The following is a 17,801-nucleotide window of genomic DNA, read 5'->3' as shown; positions in this document are numbered from 1 at the left end:
TAGTGGTCACCCTCAGGGGTATGATCTTTGGGGCAAAGGGGGACAAGAGAGGTAACAGGAGATTCGCTTTGTCATTTGGTGTATTTCTGTACCACTTAAGTGCTTGTAATGGGTAAGTTCTAGATTTATGATAAAAAAAAAAGGAACGAATATAAAAATAAGGCAGTGTAGTAGCGTGGAAGGGAAAGGACCTGGCTGTCAGATCTGGGGCCTCATCCCAGACTAGCCACTAACCCATGTGATCCTGAACACACCCCCTCCTTCCGCTGAGCCTCACTGTGTCACCTATGGTGAAGCAGGCTGGCCAAGGTCCCTCCCAGCATCGAGGACTGACTCTCCAAATAAGACTTCCCTGAGCTGATCTTGGGGGACCGCGCCTGAGCCCTGGGACTGTGCCTCCCTGCGAAACCGGAATCAGGTTTCCCTTGCCCCCAGGAAGAAACAAGCCAGGAGGCATTCTCCCCCAGTCCACAGGAGGGAGACAGGCCTCTAACACCGATAAGGAGCTGATCCGTTATTTGTACGTGAGGCCACGCCACAGAAATTCCAGCTTGAGTAATTCAGGAAAGGTTTCCACGTACGCATTGGATGCAGATGCGTTTGGATGACTGTTCAACCCGCAGGATTCCTTCCCTGGTTCCCCCTCTGGCCAAACACTTCCCACGTCGACACTGACCCTTCATCGTACCTCAACGGGCTGCCATTCGCCCAGGACAAACACATGTAGCATGTTCACATCCGGATCCTTGTGGAAGATGTTGGGCTTGGCGTGATGCTGGAAGTGACGATGGTTCCACCAGTTGGCGGAGGCACCCTGTGGGGGAAGACGGGGTGAGTGGCACAGTTGTCTGGCGGGGGGGGGGGGCGGGGACCAGTTCTTAGGAGCGCCAGTGCTCAGGGCTGACTTCACCATCATACACGGGGCCTTGGGCACCCCCCGCCCCCCAAACATCAGAATGCAATCCTGCCGGTACTAAGTCCAGAGCGCTGGGCGGCCCCAGAGGCCAGGACTTCTGGGTGGAGCCAAGCCACGCCACCCCTCCAGGCCCGTCTTCCCATCGCCTTCAGCGATGGCGGGCAAGGACAGCTAGTGCTAGGCGGGCGCCTTGGCAGGTGTGGGGTGGCCTCTGGACTCTACCAGCACCAGGTGTGAGCCTCCACCCCCCCGCATCCTCTGTATGTCCCCCACATGCCTCGTTCTACAAGGAGAAACACTTCTGTTTCAGGAGACGGTAAGAAGTGGTCTCTACTCTTTGGCCCGGGATCCCACTGCGAGGCAGGTACCCAAGAGAAATGAAAACACGGCCACACAAAATTGGACACCGATGTTCCCATTATTCAAAAGAAGCCAAAAGTGGAAACGACCCAATGTCCGTCAGCCTGATGGCTGGATAAATAAAACGTGGTTGATCCGCATGACGGGATACCGTTTGGCCATGCCACAAAAAGGTGTGAGGCACGGATATCGGCTGCAACGCGGGAGAACCTTGAGAACGTCATGGTAAGTGGGTGAAGGCAGACACAAAGGACCACGTATGTGATTCCATTTATATGAAATGTCTGGAATAGAGAATCTAGACATAGAAGGAGCCATGGTCGCCTAGGGCTGGGGTTGGGGATGGGGGGGAGGGATGAGGGGGTTGGGAGGGGGTGGCCATGAGCTTTGAGGTTTCTTTTGGGAGTGATGAAGATGCTCCCCCAAACGACGGTTGCATAAATCTCACATACCATAAGCCGTTGGCAAGAGGTAACCCGACAGCCGGATAGGCTGCTGTACCAAGGGGTGAGGTCACACCCGGGAGGCCAGAAGGCGGATTTAAGAAATGACCCCTAACAGGAACAGGTAATAGCTTCCCAGGTCTAATATGTAAATATAAAACCATGATTCTAGGAGACAAGAAGCATTATGTAAGTATGTCCCGCAAGGTCACAAAGTTCTGGCTCACCAACTCCAGCTCTTGCCACACTTTGGAGACATGCCCATCCCCCAAAGTTGCCCTGTGGCCCATAAAAGGAAATTAAGACCTTCCTGATGATTGTCTCTTTACTGGTGAACTACTGCAGGATCAATCAACTCTTTGGCCAAGGGTCCGGCCATCTGCAAAAAGGCCTCATTGCTAAAACAAATATTTTACTTGGAAGATACTTTTGGCACACACACGACCTCTGGACACTAAGAGTCATGGGCTGGCACAGCCACCCGCAGCTGTAGCCTTTGTGGAGACCTGTGAGCAGGTGAGTCTCAAAACCCATCAGAGCCAAAAAAAAAAAAAAAAAAAAAAAAAAAAAATGACAGTGAGTGAGAGTTCAGAGGACTGGGAAGTCAGATAATCAGATGACAGACACATTCGCCTTTCCAGCCAGAAGGAAGGAACCCAACTCCTGGGGAAGGTCATATGGAGAAGTCTCTGGCACAAAGAAATTGAGGAGCAAGCCATGATGTTTAGGATACACCAACCCAGCGATGTTTGTTGAATGAATAAGTAAGTGAAAGAAAGAAGGCTGAACTGTGAAACCGCCCCCCCTCCCCCGCCACCGCCACCGGGGATGACTCAGTGACCGACTGCCCGAGAGCTATCTCACTCTCTGGGCAGATCAGAGACAAAATGTTGTTTGATCTTGCTGTTCCCCTGCTGCGATTCTTTTCCATTCTTCACTAGGCAGAGCGATCCAGAGGCAAGCCCCTGACTAGGGAAGGAGAGGAAGGCACCCTAGCACACTGAGATGGGGCCCAGGAAGAGAAGCAAACCTGCAGGAGGAGGGGACTGGCTCGCTCTGCAGGCTGGGCAGGAGGGGGCCTGGCAGAGTGACAGGTGCTTTCCAGACAGAGGGAGGAGGCCGGGGGCAGGCCTTGAGGGTCGGGGAAGGGGTAGTGTGGACTGCTCCAGAAGCCAAAAGCCCTTTGGTTGAGTCGGAGACCCAGGATCGAGGCCAGTAATCCTGGGGTTGAGCTATATCAGAGCCTGAGGGAAAAGGAAAAACGTGTACCCCTGGCTGTAATGAAGCAAGCAAATGCATCAACAAGAGTTTCTGAATCTACTTTTGGTTTGCCTCACTTTCTTCTTTTTTTTTCATTTTTAATTTTTTTAATTTATTATTATTTGCTTAATGTTTATTATTTTTGAGAAGGAGAGAGCAAGCAGGGAAGGGGCAGAGAGAGAGGGAGACACAGAATCGGAAGCAGGCTCCAGGCGCTGAGCTCTCAGCATAGAGCAGGGTGCGGGGCTCGAACTCACAGACCGCGAGATCATGACATGAGCTGTAGTCGGCTACCCAACCGACTGAGCCACCCAGGCGCCCCTTTATTTTTCATTTTTTAAATGTTTATTTATTTTTGAGAGAGAGAGAGACAGGGAGACAGAGCGCGAGCAGGGGAGGGGCAGAGAGAGAGGGAGACACTGAACTTGAAGCAGGCCCCGGGCTCTGAGCCATCAGCACAGAGCCAGACGCTGGGCTCGAACTCATGGACCGCGAGATCGTGACCTGAGCCAAAATCAAGAGTCAGACGCTTAGCCGACTTGAGCCACCCAGGTGCCGCCCCACATCTTTCCTCCCTTTTGTCTCAGGTTCCAATATGGCTCAGCACAGCCCTGACCTTTCTTTAAAATGCTGCTATTTTGTTCACGGGCAGGTTTTTTGCATTAATTTTGTTTTTTTAAAAAACACATTCAAATGTCGATTACTGAGTCTTTTGGTGTCCCCCGAAATTGTGTGCACGAGGCAAGTGCCTCCCTCGCCTTAACCCTAGTCCTGGTGGCCCGAGATGATGTACTGAAAAGGCTGCCGGTTTTCTGGTTTCCATCTCCAGATGCAGAGTACCGATTAAAGGGTTTTAAACAGGGGCGCCTGGGTGGCTCAGTCGGTTGAGTGTCTGACTTCAGCTCAGCTCATGATCTCTCGTGGCCCGTGGCTTTGAGCCCTGTGTCGGGCTCTGTGCCAACAGCTCAGAGCCCGGAGCCTGCTTCGGATTCTGTCTCTCCCTCTCTCTCTGCCCGTCCCCGACTCATGCTTTGTCACTCAAAAATAAACATTAAAAAAAATTTTTTTTTTTTAAATAACAAATAAAGAGTTTTCAACAGAGGCGTGATGGCTCAGAACTCTTGTCCACTGGAAGTGACAGGGCTGAAGGAGAGGGGGCCCTCGGGATGTGGGGAGCTCACACTGGAATCCTGGAGCACAGCAGGGTGCCAGTAAGGATCAGGTCCCAGCTCCTCGAGGCTCCCGGCCCGCCGTTCTCGGTCCTCACCGGCTTGTGCTAAAACATCCAAGTTGGCAGGGCACTTGGGGACCTCCCTGCAGCCAGCCCCCTTTTTTCCCAGCAAAGGGACCAGACGAACAGTTGGGCCTACAAGACTTGCCTGCCGCTGTGTGACTACAGGGTACCCGAGCGATTTCAGGCAAGCCGTTACCCTCCTGGCTCCAGAGCACCCCGGGGTGAACTGCATGACTGTGCCACTAGCCTAGACACAGCCGGAAGGACACGGTTAGCGGAGGGCTGGCGAGGCACGAGCGGAACCCATGTCCCCGACCTCTGCCCGTTGTGCCGGGGTTCTGATTTCATAAACTCATGTCCTCTGTCCTGGCCTCGTCTTCCATCTGACATAAGAGCGAGGCTCCAGGGCCCTTCAAAGACCGAGGGACATCAGGCAGGAAAGGCCTTCCCTCCCGGCTCCCACCCGGCGTCTGGAAACAGGACCCGGCGGCCCGGCCCACCTTTGTTAAGCGTGTGGGGCTGACACCGGTTGGGAGTGAATTGTTACTTTCCAATACAGAGGAGGGTTTTCTCCAGCAGAAAAGAGTATGAAACAAAACAAAGCACTCCACTATACGCACCCTCTCCCTTCACCCCTGAATGTTTGGAAAGAAACCAGGTTCTCAGGCCCCTTCAGGCTCAGGGCCAGGCGAACTGCTGCGGAACTCGTTACTAGTTCGTTGCCAGTTCACCCCCAACCAGACCCGCAGCCGACAAGCCAAGGGCTCCGTGCAGCCTGAGTTGCAGGGGGACATGCTTAATCCACACATATAGCTCTTCCCACACCAGGGTGAGGAGGGATGGAATTGTTTAGGACACAGCCTTTCTTAGGGAGCAGCTGGGGGCTGCTGGGGAAGGGCTGACTGGGGGATGATCTGTTTCAGAATGAGTTGGGAAGGACTTATTTCCAAAACCAAGGACATACGGCTATCAGATGAGCACAAGGTCACAGGCAAGGCCAGCCTGTCCTCTTCCGAACTTGCCTCACTGTAAACCTTTGTGGGGACACCCCCTCATCTGCAAGGAGGTGAGAAAGGAGGACCTATTTACTCATGAGCTTTAAACAGCACTGGCCCGGGGCGCCTGGGTGGCTCAGTGAGCTGGGCCTCCTACTTCGGCTCGGGTCATGATCTCGATGACTGTGGGTTCAAGCCCCACGTCGGGGCTGACAGCTCAGAGCCTGGAGCCTGCTTCGGACTCTGTCTCCCTCTCTCTCGGCCCCTCCCCTGCTCATGCTCTGTCTCTCTCCAAAGTAAATAAACATTAAAAAAAATTTTTTTTCATAAAAAATAAATAGCACTGGCCCTTGGGCTCAGCTGATCATCATGCTATTTGATGTCCCTTATCTAAAGACTTCTATGACAATATCTCCCTTTGAGATTAAAAGGAATTTACTGGATAAGGCTTTAGATAAGGAGTAAACAATATAATCAATTGAGTCAATATACAAAAGCAGGATACACCTGCCCTCTGGGTTGTTTTTTTTTTTTTTTTGCTGGTTTTGTGGGTCTAATTTAATATGGAGACAAGGCTCAGAAGGCCAGAGAAATGCAGGATGTGCTCAATCCCAGAGCCCAGAGCAGCCCGGTGGGAAGAGACTGCTCACAGGTGGCTCTGCCTCGTTACCCTGCGGCCACGGCCACTGATCCAAGAGGAGACCTGGCTTCCACAAAGTGAGATGGTGCCATGCCAACCGCTGACTGATGGGTGGACGCCCAGGGCTGCTGGTATTTACCTTTAAGTGGCCAATGATGAACTTGTGGACGAAGTGGTTCCATGTGGACTTCTTGTAGACTGACAGGTGGCCATAATCGTGTTGCAGCCATCCAGCTTGGGCCTGGGGAGAGAGATGCTTTCACAGTGCCAGCTTTCACCGGTAACCAGCCTCTGTGAGCTGGAGGCGGGGGAGGGGGGCGGTTGGGGCGGGGGCTTCCGGTGACCGGTGAGGGTGTCACACGTCACCTGAGAGGTAGCAAGGACAAAGGCCGTGATGACGGTTGGAATCCAGCCATTGCCAAAGTAAAAGATGGTGAACCAGGCAATGCTCTCCATGGCAATGATGTGGGCCAGGAGGAGGAGGAAGAACAGGTGGTTGCTCTTAAACAGGTTCATATCCTCGGCGGTCTTCCTCAGGGCCCGGAAGTCCTCTGTGATCTGGGACTGTTGAGCAAGAGCACAGGGAAGGTGTCGGCCACCTGGCTGCTCTGGAGGAAACCGACGTCTTCTGGCCCAGAGAAGCGGTGGCCAGGGGGGCCGATCCACAAGCCTGCCACCCCGGGGAGCCCGGCCACCGTGCACCGCATCAGCGGCCTCCTCGGCACCCGCCTGGGCCTCTGCAGCCCTGGGGACCGCACCGTGTGGCCACAGCCAGTCGAGTAGCGGAGAAAGGACTCGACTCAAAAGCCTGCCTTGTACACACCGTGTTCACAGTGACATTATTCACAAGGCCAAAGGCAGAAGCAACCCAGGCCTCCATCAGTGGAGGATGTGGTGCATCCACACAGTGGAATATCACTCAGCCTCAAAAAAGAAGGAGAATCTGACACCTGCTGCTGCACGGATGAACCCTGAAGTCATCGTGCTCTGTGATATTAAGCCAGACGCCAACGGACAAATATTGTATGATTCCACTCAACTGAGTTACCTGGAGCGGGCATATCACAGACAGAATGTAGAATGGTGTTGACCGCGGCTGGCGGGAGGGAGACCGGGGAGTTCATGTCTAACGGAGACAGTAGCAGTTTGGGGTGGGGAAAAAGTTCTGGACGTGGGTGGTGGTAAAGTTTGCATGACAAAGTTTGAATGCACTCAAAGCCACTGAACTGTGCATCTAAAAACGGTTAAAATGGTAAAGTTGATGCTATGGATATGTATATATTACCACACACACACACACACACACACACACAGGCACATGCAAGCTTGCATTTCCCACTCCCCGACACTGCCCTGCTTTGGAGACAAAGCAGACAGCTCAGGGAGGCAGGACACCTGATGGGCACTGGGGATGTGGGGCCCTGGAGACCAGGGAGGAGTTGGGGGTGGCTCTGGGGAAACGAACGTTACTGGGAGACAGAAGGGGGCTGGGCGGCAGGGGTAGGGCAGGCAGGGAAGGACAGAGGGTGCTTTGAAAGGGTAGATGGGGCGGGGCGTGCGTGGAGAAAGCCAGGTTTGGGAGCCTGGGTGATAAATGTCGAAGAATCTGCCAACCATTTAAGCAGCAGGGAGAGCAGGGAAACAAGGTGGGGGCCAGAGAAGCAAAGCCAGGAAGGAGGGAGCCCACAGGACACTGTGGAGAGGAGAGAAGCTGCCTGCCTGTGGTGCGGGGGGGAGGGGGGAGGAAGGAGCCCCAGGTCAGCTCCAGGGAGGGGTGAAGACAATCTCCCCGCTCAGACCTCAAGGGAAAGGGGAGAGTAGGGGCAGAGTGGTGGAGATCCAGGGCGGAAGGGAGGTTGACCTTAGGAGGGCACAAGGAATGGCCTGTATTTCCCAGGGAAGGAGAGAGAAAATGGTGTGTGTGGGGAGGGGGGGGTGGAAGGGGGGTTCAGGGGCTGGACAAGAAGGAAGGACCCTGTGCCAGCCTAGCTCGACTGAGACCCTGGAGGTGAAGAGGTGGGGGATGAATTACTCGAAGGTAGGGGGCCAGCCCAGGCTGGCAGCGAGAGGAGAGGGCTCACTGCAGAGCCTCTGGGTGCTCTCTGACCCCAGATATTGGGCAGTGGCTCTTCTGGACTGACATAAAGCTCCCTTGGCCCACCCCGGCCACTTTCTGTCTTGGGCGAGCACCTCCTCCTCTCCCCACACACCCTCCCCTCCTTTCTTGGTCTGGGCACACTCACATTCTTGCCATGGTCCTGGCCGGGCTCTTCCGGGGCCAGCTCTCCGATCAGCAGAGGCTTCATGAACTTGTGCACAAAATCAAGGTCACGGTGGAAGGCTCGGAAGGCATCCTGGGGAGCAGGAAAGCAGGTGGTGAGTGGGGGCCTCAACCCAGGGAGGGCAGGGCTCACCAGCACCGGCTCTCTGTGTACCCACATTGATTGAGGCCTCCTGGGACCCGGCCCTAAATGTCTCTCCAGCCTCATCTTGGCAGGTCCCTCTGTGCCCAGCTGCGCCGGCGGCATGCCTGGGTCGCCACCCTGAGCTCACCAAGGGTGCAGGCGGACATTCAGGATGCCGCCGAGTGAGTCAGAAAAATGCGCCCCTCCAGGGAGAGGCACTGTGCGGGCACAGAGCTGGGCAGAGCCCAGGAAGGATGAGAGTCTCTGTAGAATCCCTCCAAGGGGTGCCTGGACCACCCACCAGGCGGTGCGCCTGGCTAGCCGCCAACAGCACCGGGCTAGAGCCTGCTACGACACAGAAAACGTGCTTAGGAGATCACGTCAAACCAAAAACAATTACAGAACGAGGTAAAAACCATTTCTGGAAAAAAAAAAAAAAAGTTTCCATAATCTGAAAAAGTATGAAAATAATTACTGAAATTATGGGAAAAAAACCTTGGAGAAGCCTTACACTATTACGTGTTAAGTTGATTTCATTCCTTTTCCAACTTTCTCTAACACGGATACATTGCCTTTAAAATAAAAAAATAATATTGTAATATCCTATCATCATATTATCGTAATTCTGATTATAAAGTAATAGCATGCCTAATTTGGGCAAATTGAAGGAATGTACAGAAGAATAAAGAGAAAAATAAATACCACCCAGACGGTGAGCACCATTGTTAATATTTTAGTTTATTTTCTCCAGGTTTTTTTCTGTTATGTCCATTACTTTTTTTTTTTTTTTAATGTTTATTTTTTGAGAGAGAGTCAGAGCACGAGTGGAAAAGAGGCAGAGAGAGAGGGGGACACAGAATCCGAAGCAGGCTCCAGGCTCTGAGCTGTCAGCACAGAGCCCGACGCGGGACTTGAACCCACAAATCGTGAGATCATGACCTAAGCCGAAGTTGGACGCTTAACCGACTGAGCCACCCAGGCGCCCCTCTGTTACGTACATTATTATCTAAGCCACCTCATAACAGATGCAGCAGTTCCATTAGAGGTGAGCTGGCATCAGGGGGCCCTCGTGGGCTACAACATGCTGTCCCAGTGGTCAACAACATTTACCCTGCAGTGAACCAAACTGAGACAGTGCAGGGCAGGGGACTAGAATGACGCCACGAGAAATCATCAGAAATGTCACCGTAGTGGAGAAAAAAGTGTGCGTGTGCGTGTTGGGAGGTGGGTGTTTCGATTTTTAAAAACCGACAAAGATAAGACACAAAGATATAAAAACAGCAATGCTTGGGGCACCTGGATGGCTCAGTTGAGTGCACGCTTCTGGCTCAGGTCATAATCTCACAGTTCAGGAGTTCAAGCCCTGCATCGGACTCTGCTGTTAGCCCAGAGGCTGCTTCGGAACCGGTTTCCCTCTCTCTCTCTCTGCCATCCGCTCCCTGGGTGGCTCAGTCGGCTGAGCAGCCGTCCGAATTCAGCTCAGGTCACGATCTCACGGTCCGTGAGTTTGAGCCCCGTGTCGGGCTCTGTGCCGACAGCTCAGGGCCCGGACGGAGCCTGTTCGGATTCTGTGTCTCCCTCTCTCTCCGCTCCTCCCCTGCTCACACTCTGTCTCTCTCTCAAAAATAAAGATTAAAGAAATTTTTTTAAATGAATAAACATTTATTTTTAAAAAGCAAAAACATAAAAACAGCAATGCTTGATTTGAAAGGCTCATATTTGGAGGGGGGGGGGAGAAAAAAAAAAAACCTCAGCCGTTTTCCAAGACATTTTGGGAGTTGAATGAGAAAATTTGAATATGGGCCGGACATCTGATCACATTAAGGAGTTATTATTAGGTTTCTTAATAGCAGCAAAAGCATTGTGATTATTCTTAGCGGGGGGTGGTGAAGAATCTAGGGCCGAGGTTGCAAAGAAAATCGCACGCGCATAAAGAGGGGAAATGCAAAAGTGGCAAAACATTGCGATCTTGGTTGAGGAAATACAGGTATTCACGACAGCAATCGCCAGGCCTCTCCCGCTCCCTCACTGCATCCCTGGCATCAAGTCTTTTTGCCCAGTCTTTATTCCATTTGTATCTAGAACAGACTTACAAAGCAACACTTTGTGCAGTTTTGGAGGCAAAAAAAAAAAAAAGTCCATGCCCCACTAGCTGAACAGAAAGGGCTCAGATCAAGTATATTTTCAGAGCAGAGATGTGATGCTGGTCTGGGCCCCGGGCAGGAGGGGAGGGGGCCTGGAGGCCGGCGCTGACCAGCTCCGCCACTCTGGGCCAGCCTCAGCGCCCTCTGAGAAGTGAGGACCTTCCCAGCGCCAAGTTCGAGGCTCCCCGGGGAAAGGCCGGCCGGGAGCTTTGAAGGCAGGGCCCGGGCATCGGCGGTGCCGTGGAGGCAACGCTGCCCTCCAGTGAGAGCCTACAGAAGCCTCTCCATTGGCCGTCCTCACATCAGACCACGGCTTTCGAGAAATGACAGGAAGTCCTTGGTGAGGCAGTTTCCTGAGGGCCGGCTGCTCTCTACTCCTCGCTGGGAGGTGAAGTTCAAGTCTGCAAGTAGCTCTGACAGCTTTCTGAGCAGGCCTGGGGGGACCGCCCACGAACCCACCAAGCTCGTGCCCATGCCGGGGTCTCTGCACGGCTCTTCCTTCTGTCTGGAGCCCTGCTCCCATAGTGTCCCCCGGCTGGCTTTTCCCAACCACCCTCCAGTCCCACCCTTTCTCTGGGCCTCGCCCTGTTATGCGGTCTTCCTCACAGTTGTCGAATTCACAAGCCACTGTATGTACTCACTTCCTTCTCGCTGGTCTCTCCCACAAGGATGCGCGCTCCACAAGGGAAGGACCCCAACTGTCTGGTTCACTACGAGCAACCCCAGTGCCTAGGAGGGGCTCGCAAGTGAATGTGAGGGCCCAGGACCCCCCAGCTGTGCTCTCTCTGACCCCGCGGAAGCCTTTCCACTCTGCAATCACGTTCAGACTCTCCTTGCGCCGTTTGGTGCAAATTTGCTCGTGCTTCTAAGACCCCAGAACACTTCACCTTCTCCAGCACCCGTGCTGCTGACCGTGGAACCACCCCACACTGACACAGCCACTGAGTCACAGGCTTTGTGTACGTAAGGCGGTAATCTTTACCAAACTCTGGGGCAGGCCCCCTATTTAATTTTGTTAGGTTTAAAAAAAAATTTTAAGATGTTTATTTCTGAGAGAGAGAGAGAGAGAGAGAGCGAGCAGGGGAGGGGCAGAGAGAGAGGGAGACACAGAATCGGAAGCAGGCTCCATCCAGGCTCTGAGCCGTCCGCCCAGAGCCCGACGCGGGGCTCGAACTCACGAACCGCGAGATCCTGACCTGAGTCAGTTAAGTCGGATGCTTAAACTGACTGACCCAGGCACCCCAGGCAGGTCCTATTTTAGAGACAAGAGGCTGGGGAAAGTGAAACTGCTAGCCCACCGTCACATTCCAGGTGTGCCTACTTCTAGAGTTTTCCAATGTTAGTACACAGGCGTCAATCCAAACGAGCTTTCTCCTCCCTGAGGGTTGAGCACTTTTTTGGGCCTCCCCGCTTCGGAGCGTGGAGTGTCGCGGGCAGGCCTCACGCACTTACAGAAAGTTCTCGGGAGCCGTTTGGTTACAGAAGGGTCTGGCTGGTGTAAGGTGGGTCCCCAGGCAAGGCAAGACAGGGCAATGCAAACGTTGACTTGGAACCAGAATCTACCCTAGCCCAACAGGAAGGGAGGCCAAAGGCTTTCCAGGAAGGGCTGGGACAGGGGCAAAGAGAAGGGAGTGGGGACAGGTTGGGAGCAGACTGGAACTGTCCCCAGGAGGGCAGGTGGGCAGGTGTGTGTAGCGGGGGGTGGGGAGGGCAGGCCGCAGGCAACAGCGCCAAAGATTCCCAAATGGAAGACACGCACGCCACATTTCCTGCTTCTGCCACCAACCCAGGGCCAACGCCAGCCAACCTCTGCATGATGACACCTTCCCTGGCCCGGCCCCAGGGTCTTCCGACCACACCAACGGTTGGGTGCCATGATCTGTTTCCGGCTATGTCCCCGTCTCAGCAGAGCAAAGCTAGTCTCCGGTCCGGCTTTGGACATCTGGGGCCTTAACCCGGGACCGGGAAAGTACAGGAGCAGCAAAATCGGGGCGTTCCAGGTTTTCCAGGTTGCGGGGACTCTGGAGAACAAGAGGGGTTAAAGAGGGAGAAGCAGAGGGGGGACCCTGAGTTCCCGGCCAGAGACGGGGTCGCTGGCTTCCTCTGCACAGCAGAGGCCCTGGGCCAAGGGAAAGGGGGCAGTGGAGGCTGTGGGCAGCCAGAGGGCCCTCGAGGGGAGTGCGCCAGCTGATGTCTGGCCCATGCAACGCCCCCCCCCCCCCCGGCGGTGGGAAGGGTGCAGTCGCACAGGAAGCAGGTGCCTGCAAAAGGCAACAGATTGTCACGGATGCTAAGACGTGGGAGGATGCTGAGCTGGGGACGGTACCCTCCCTGAGACCGCAGTCAGCGGGAACGGGACTGCTCGGTCCCAATCCAGCTCTAGGAGGTACAGCTGCCCTCCAGTCACAACCAGAAGACGGATTTCACATGCAGTGAATGCCTCTTCCTTTGGTAAAAATGGGGTCACTGAAGTCTCTCTTCTTCACACTCCATTTCCTATTTCCTGAACCCCCTTGCCATGTGTGCTGGGGACATGCACGTGCCCACCTGTGCGCGGGAGGCCAAGGGACACACAGTAAGTACAGTACCGATCCCTCACACTCAGAGCGCGTCCTCAAGTTCAAGGGGTGAACTCACGCACAGCCCATTTGAGCCTGGCAATGACCTCCCATTTCACAGACCTAGAACGCAAAGTGCATAGCAAGTGCCTTGCCGCGGGATTCACAAAGCTGGGATGCGATTCTAGGTCCTCTGCCTTTCAAAACCGTGGCCCCCCTGCCCTATCTACAGGAGGTCAGAGATTTGTTCCATTTTCAGGGTGGTGCCTTTTCAGAACAGCGTAGGAGCAGGTTCACAGATGGAACCAATCCTGACCTCTTCCCACCTTCCCTCGGTTCTAAGAGGGGACCTGTGCAGACAGGGCAGGAGAAGTTGGAGACAAGGCAGGAGCAGGGGGCAGAAATGAGGGAGCTGGTGCCTAGAAGGAGGGGGCTTGAGGAAGGAGTGAAGCGAACCCAATAGATGCGGTCACTCTCTGAATTATTCATCTTTTTTTTTTTAAGTGTATTGATTTTGAGAGAGACAGTGAAGGAGAGAGAGCACATGCGAGCAGGGGAGGGGCAGAGAGAGAGGGAGACACAGAACTTGAAGCAGGCCCCTTGCTATGAGCACAGAGCCCGACCGACGCGGGGCTCGATCCCATGAACCACGCGCTCATGACCTGAGCCCAAACCAAGGGCCGAACGCATCACCAACTGAGCCACCCAGGCGTCCCTGAATTATCCATCTTTATGCCCAGGGCCCAGCCCAAAGCCACAGAGACAGTGAATACGTGTGTCAGATGAATCGTAGTTGAAGATGAAAAGCCCCAAGTCAGGAAAGTTCGGAGGGCCAGAGGAAGAAAGAATAGGAAGGGAGGGTGGATGGGAGAAGGGGAGGTGGGAAGATTCAGAAACCCTCGGCTTAGGGCTGAGCCCTGCCACTTGAGTAAAATTTTAAACTTGAGCGAGGTCTTTAAACCCGAGAGCAATGAGAGATACCTGTGGGGCTGAGCTAACACGCGGGCATGTGCCCTGTGAGTTGCAAAAATCAAGTTCAGGCAACGCCAAGTGCTAACTTCTGCAGAAGTGCCAAATGACAACGGTCCTTGGCTCTGTTGTCCTTTCGAGGAACAAAGAGGTGTTCCTAACTTCTGAGGCCTTTCTCCAGGAGCAGGAAAATCCCTTCTTGAGGCCCCGAATGGTCTCAAGAATGGCTTCCTTGACTTCTGACCTCTTGGGCGGATGTTCCTGCCTTGCGATGGGCTCAAAACAGTGCACTGCAGTGCTCCGGGGGGCGGGGGGGGGGGGGGGCAGTCCCTGTCTGCTGCCCAGTCCCTCCCCAAGCTTGCGTGGCCCAGACACTCTGGCTCTCCCCAAGCTCTGAGGAAGAGGTCCATGCTCTGAGGGGCAAAGCTACCTGCTGAACAGCTTAAAACCGAGGAACTCTTGATTCCTAACCTATTCCTGCCTCTCCGAGTCCTCTTATACACCCCCTGCTTCCCGTGGCCTTTTCCCATCCTGGTCCCAGACAGCAGAGAGAGAGAGAGAGAGACAGAGAGAGAGAGAGAGAGGGAGAATCCAGTCTTACACTCCACTGTTAACTCAACCACACCACCAGTTAGGGCATACCGCTCCATAAAAGCCTCGTCCTAGAAGGTAGTAAGCTTTGGGGGAAAGGGTTGTGTATATGCATTGCTACTCCGATAAAAGCTGGCATAGATTCAAACTTCTTTGCTCCCAATTCCTCGTTGCTTACTTTTTAAAAATTTTATTTTAGAGGGAGAGAGGGAGAGAGAAAGAGCACAAGCAGGGGAGAGGGGCAGAGAGAGAGAGAGAGAGAGAGAGGAGAGAGAGAATCTCAAGCAGGCTCCACACTTGGTGTGGAGCCCAACTCGGGGCTCGATCCCACGACCCTGGGATTATGACCTGAGCCAAATTCAAGAGTCAGATGCTCAACCAACTGAGCCACCCAGGCGCTGCCACTGCCCCCCCCACCCCTGCCGCCTTGTTGCTCATTTTACACAATCTTCATTTTTCTCCAACTTGTCTGATAACGCTTTGTCCGTGGCATTTTCCTAGCGTTTACAGCTTACAAAGTGCTTTGCCACACAATACATTATTTTTCCACATAAGAAAATATGTTTGATAGCGGAAAGACCCCAACCCGGAGTCAGGTTTTTTACTTGAGTCGCCCTTACCCAACTTCCCCCAACAGTTTGTGGGAAGGTCCCCAAGCCGTAACGCAGATGGTCTGAAAACCTCATGTCCACTAAGTTATGATTCGCATTACAGCCCCCGGGGCACTGTTCTCCAGCAGGTGAGACCGGATGGGCCCCAAAGCTGTAAGCATCTTCTCCTGTGGGCCCTCCTGGGGATCTCGCATAGGCCTGGACCCTGCTCATCAAAGCAGCAAGCCATTAACCGCCGGAGATTATAGCTGCCTGGTCTGGCCTCCTTGGCTAGGCCCGTCCCAAGGAGCCTTGAAAGAGGCAGGGAGATCAAAAGTTGCACCGCCAGGGGCCCATACTGCTAGGACAGCAAAAGCCCCGGACAGCAAACGTCCAGCTGCAATGATCTACGTATCCCTCCCGTGGCTTCTCCCCTCTTCACCCTGCCCAAGTAGCTTTCAGCGCATTGCCACCAAGAGAGGCTTTCTTCCCTCCTCGACTCTCTCTTCGCTTCCCTCTCTCCCATCTGAGTCCACTGGGCTCCAGCTGCACCTTAAAGAAATGCAAGCATTTCAGACTGGGGGCGGGGGTGTGAGGGGAGGGGGCTGGGAGGTGCCCCAGGGGCAGAGCCACACCTTTGGTGTGGGTAAGATGGGCAGCTGTGGCTCCTGCCGAGGCCCCATCGCCCCAATACCTTTCGGTGTGCAGATGAGGAAAGGGCATTCCTGGCAGGATTTAGAAACAGAGGACCATTGAGTAGTTGAGGAGCCCGCGAGTAACCTTGGTGCAGCTGGGACCTGTAGCCAAGCCCGCCTAGTGCCGCTGAATCCACGCAGCTCAAGGCCCCTCTCGACCTGGGCTTTGCAAACGCTCCTTCCGGTTCCCCACCCCGGGGCCCAAGAACCGACCCCCCGGTGGTCCTTGAGGGCTTGGGAACAGGAGGTCCCGGGCGGTCCCTTCGTGGCAGCCACTGTGGACCTTCTTAGACAAGGATTCCAGCAGGAGCAAGCCCGGCCTGGACGAGCTTTTTCCTTCCCCGCCCCCTTGTCTGGCTGGAGAGTGAGGGACGCGCGCTGAGTCCACAACTGGCCCCTCTCCCGCTCGGTCCCGCGGTGCCCCTGAGCCGCCATCTTCCACGCTGGGGGTGCCACCCCCCCCTTAAGCCCGATTGCCCCCTTTGGAGAGTCCCTAGCTCCGTGTGAACCCGGGGGGAGGAGCGGACGCGTGGGTCCCAGCGCGCGCAGTAGACCCCGCACGCTTCTCCACCGCCCGGATCTCCACGGCGGCGCTGCCTCCCGCGCCGCAAAATCCGACCCCCATAGCCGGGTGGCCCGGGCCGTCCTAAAGGATGAGGGCTGGGGGGGCGCGGAGGGCGAGCGCAGGAGGCACACTTTTCCTTTCCTCCCCGACGCCCCAGGCTCCATTCCTGGAGGTCTCGTCTGCAGCCCTGGGACTCCTGGCCCCCGACTCCCGCCTGCAGCAGAGAAAGGTGGCGGGGGAGCCCCCAGAGCCTTACCGTCGCATCTTCCCCCGCGTAGTGCCCGATGACCCGCTGGCCCCCCGGGTGCCGGCTGGACCATTTGGTGATGTTGTAGACCTTGCGGTCGATGACGAGCCACTTGTCCGTGCGCAGGTTGTGCTTCTGAATCTCCTCCCAGCTGAAGGTGGGCATCGGCGCCTCGCGCTCGGTGGCCCCCCCGCCCTGGTTCCCCCCTTTCCCCATGCTGCCTGCCGCCCGGGACGCCCCGTGCACTGCGGCCTCCTCCGCCGGCGGCCCGAGTGTGCGGCCCGGGCCCTGCTCGGTTTCGGCTTTTGTCTTCTCCTACTCCTCCTCCTGCCGCGCCCCCTCCCCCAGGCCTCCTCGCCCGCGCTCGGGAGTATCCCTGCCTTGCCTCCCGAGTCTCTCCGGCTTCCCGGGGCCCTCAATCGGTCCCTTCCCTCCGCCCCTCCCTCCGCCCGCCAGCCCGCGGTGGACTTTCGCCTCCAGTAAAAACTCCCGGGGAGCTCAGGACCCCGCCGCCTCCTCCGCCCGCCCCTCCGGCTCCCCCCGCCCGCGGCTCCGCATCCTCCCGCGTTCTCCGCCGCCCGGGTTTCCACAGTGATCAGCAGAGCGCTTGCACCAATCCGGGCGCGTCGCCCCGCCTGCCATTGGCCCAGGAGGATCTTTCGAAGGCCAGCGGGCTGGAGCGGCGGTCCCCGGCTCCCCCCGCCCGCCCGCTCGCGCGGAGCGGAGCCCTGCGGCGAGGCCGCTACGTGTCCTCCCTCCCTCCACCAGCTCCTCTCCCCCGCCGCCCCCCACCCCCACTCCAGCCCCGGGGCGCCGGAGGAGATCCCAGAAGAGCCGCGCGGCGGCGCGGGGGTGGCTGCAGGGCCCCGCGCGCGCCCCCCGCCCCGGGGCTTTGCACCTGATGCCGGCCCACTCCCGCAGCGGCTGGCCCAGGTGACGCCCTTCCCCCCGCGCGCTGGAATCGGGACTCCGGTGTCTCCCGCCTTCCACGCTGGCGCCGTCCTGCAGCCTCCCTGGAGCCGGCCTCGGCGTCGCCCAGGGCTCGGAACCCTGGTAATGCGGAGATCTCAGAAAAGAATTGCGGGGCCTCCGCCCTGCCTCTTTGTGCGAGGCGCCCATGGTGGTGGCGGGGGAGCGAGGGGCGCGACGGTGATCCGGACGGTCCTGGCCCTGGACTCTGGAAGCGCAC

At 55.9% G+C, this 17,801-nt stretch overlaps 1 protein-coding gene and 1 long non-coding RNA gene across 3 annotated transcripts in view; both read right to left on the bottom strand.

The window, feature by feature from the left end:
• FADS2 (fatty acid desaturase 2) overlaps positions 1 to 17,128 on the bottom strand; it is a 32,846-nt gene extending 15,718 nt beyond the window's left edge. The window contains exons 1-5 of one of the 2 annotated variants that reach the window (XM_058689274.1): positions 16,622 to 17,128; positions 8,092 to 8,202; positions 6,215 to 6,412; positions 5,988 to 6,089; positions 689 to 814 (exon numbers count right to left, since the gene is read on the bottom strand). In XM_058689274.1, coding sequence (XP_058545257.1) covers positions 689 to 814; positions 5,988 to 6,089; positions 6,215 to 6,412; positions 8,092 to 8,202; positions 16,622 to 16,828 — 744 coding nt within the window. In that variant the 5' untranslated portion in view covers positions 16,829 to 17,128. The remainder of the gene's footprint in view (positions 1 to 688; positions 815 to 5,987; positions 6,090 to 6,214; positions 6,413 to 8,091; positions 8,203 to 16,621) is intronic. The other variant, XM_058689273.1, reaches the window with a different exon arrangement.
• The window catches only part of LOC131487996 (uncharacterized), a 170,127-nt gene that overhangs the window by 135,273 nt on the left and 17,053 nt on the right, over positions 1 to 17,801 (bottom strand). The window lies entirely within an intron of this gene.

This window comes from Neofelis nebulosa, chromosome 10, assembly GCF_028018385.1.
Source record: "Neofelis nebulosa isolate mNeoNeb1 chromosome 10, mNeoNeb1.pri, whole genome shotgun sequence".
NCBI classification, from domain to species: domain Eukaryota; kingdom Metazoa; phylum Chordata; class Mammalia; order Carnivora; family Felidae; genus Neofelis; species Neofelis nebulosa.
This window is presented reverse-complemented; position numbering and strand designations above follow the sequence as displayed.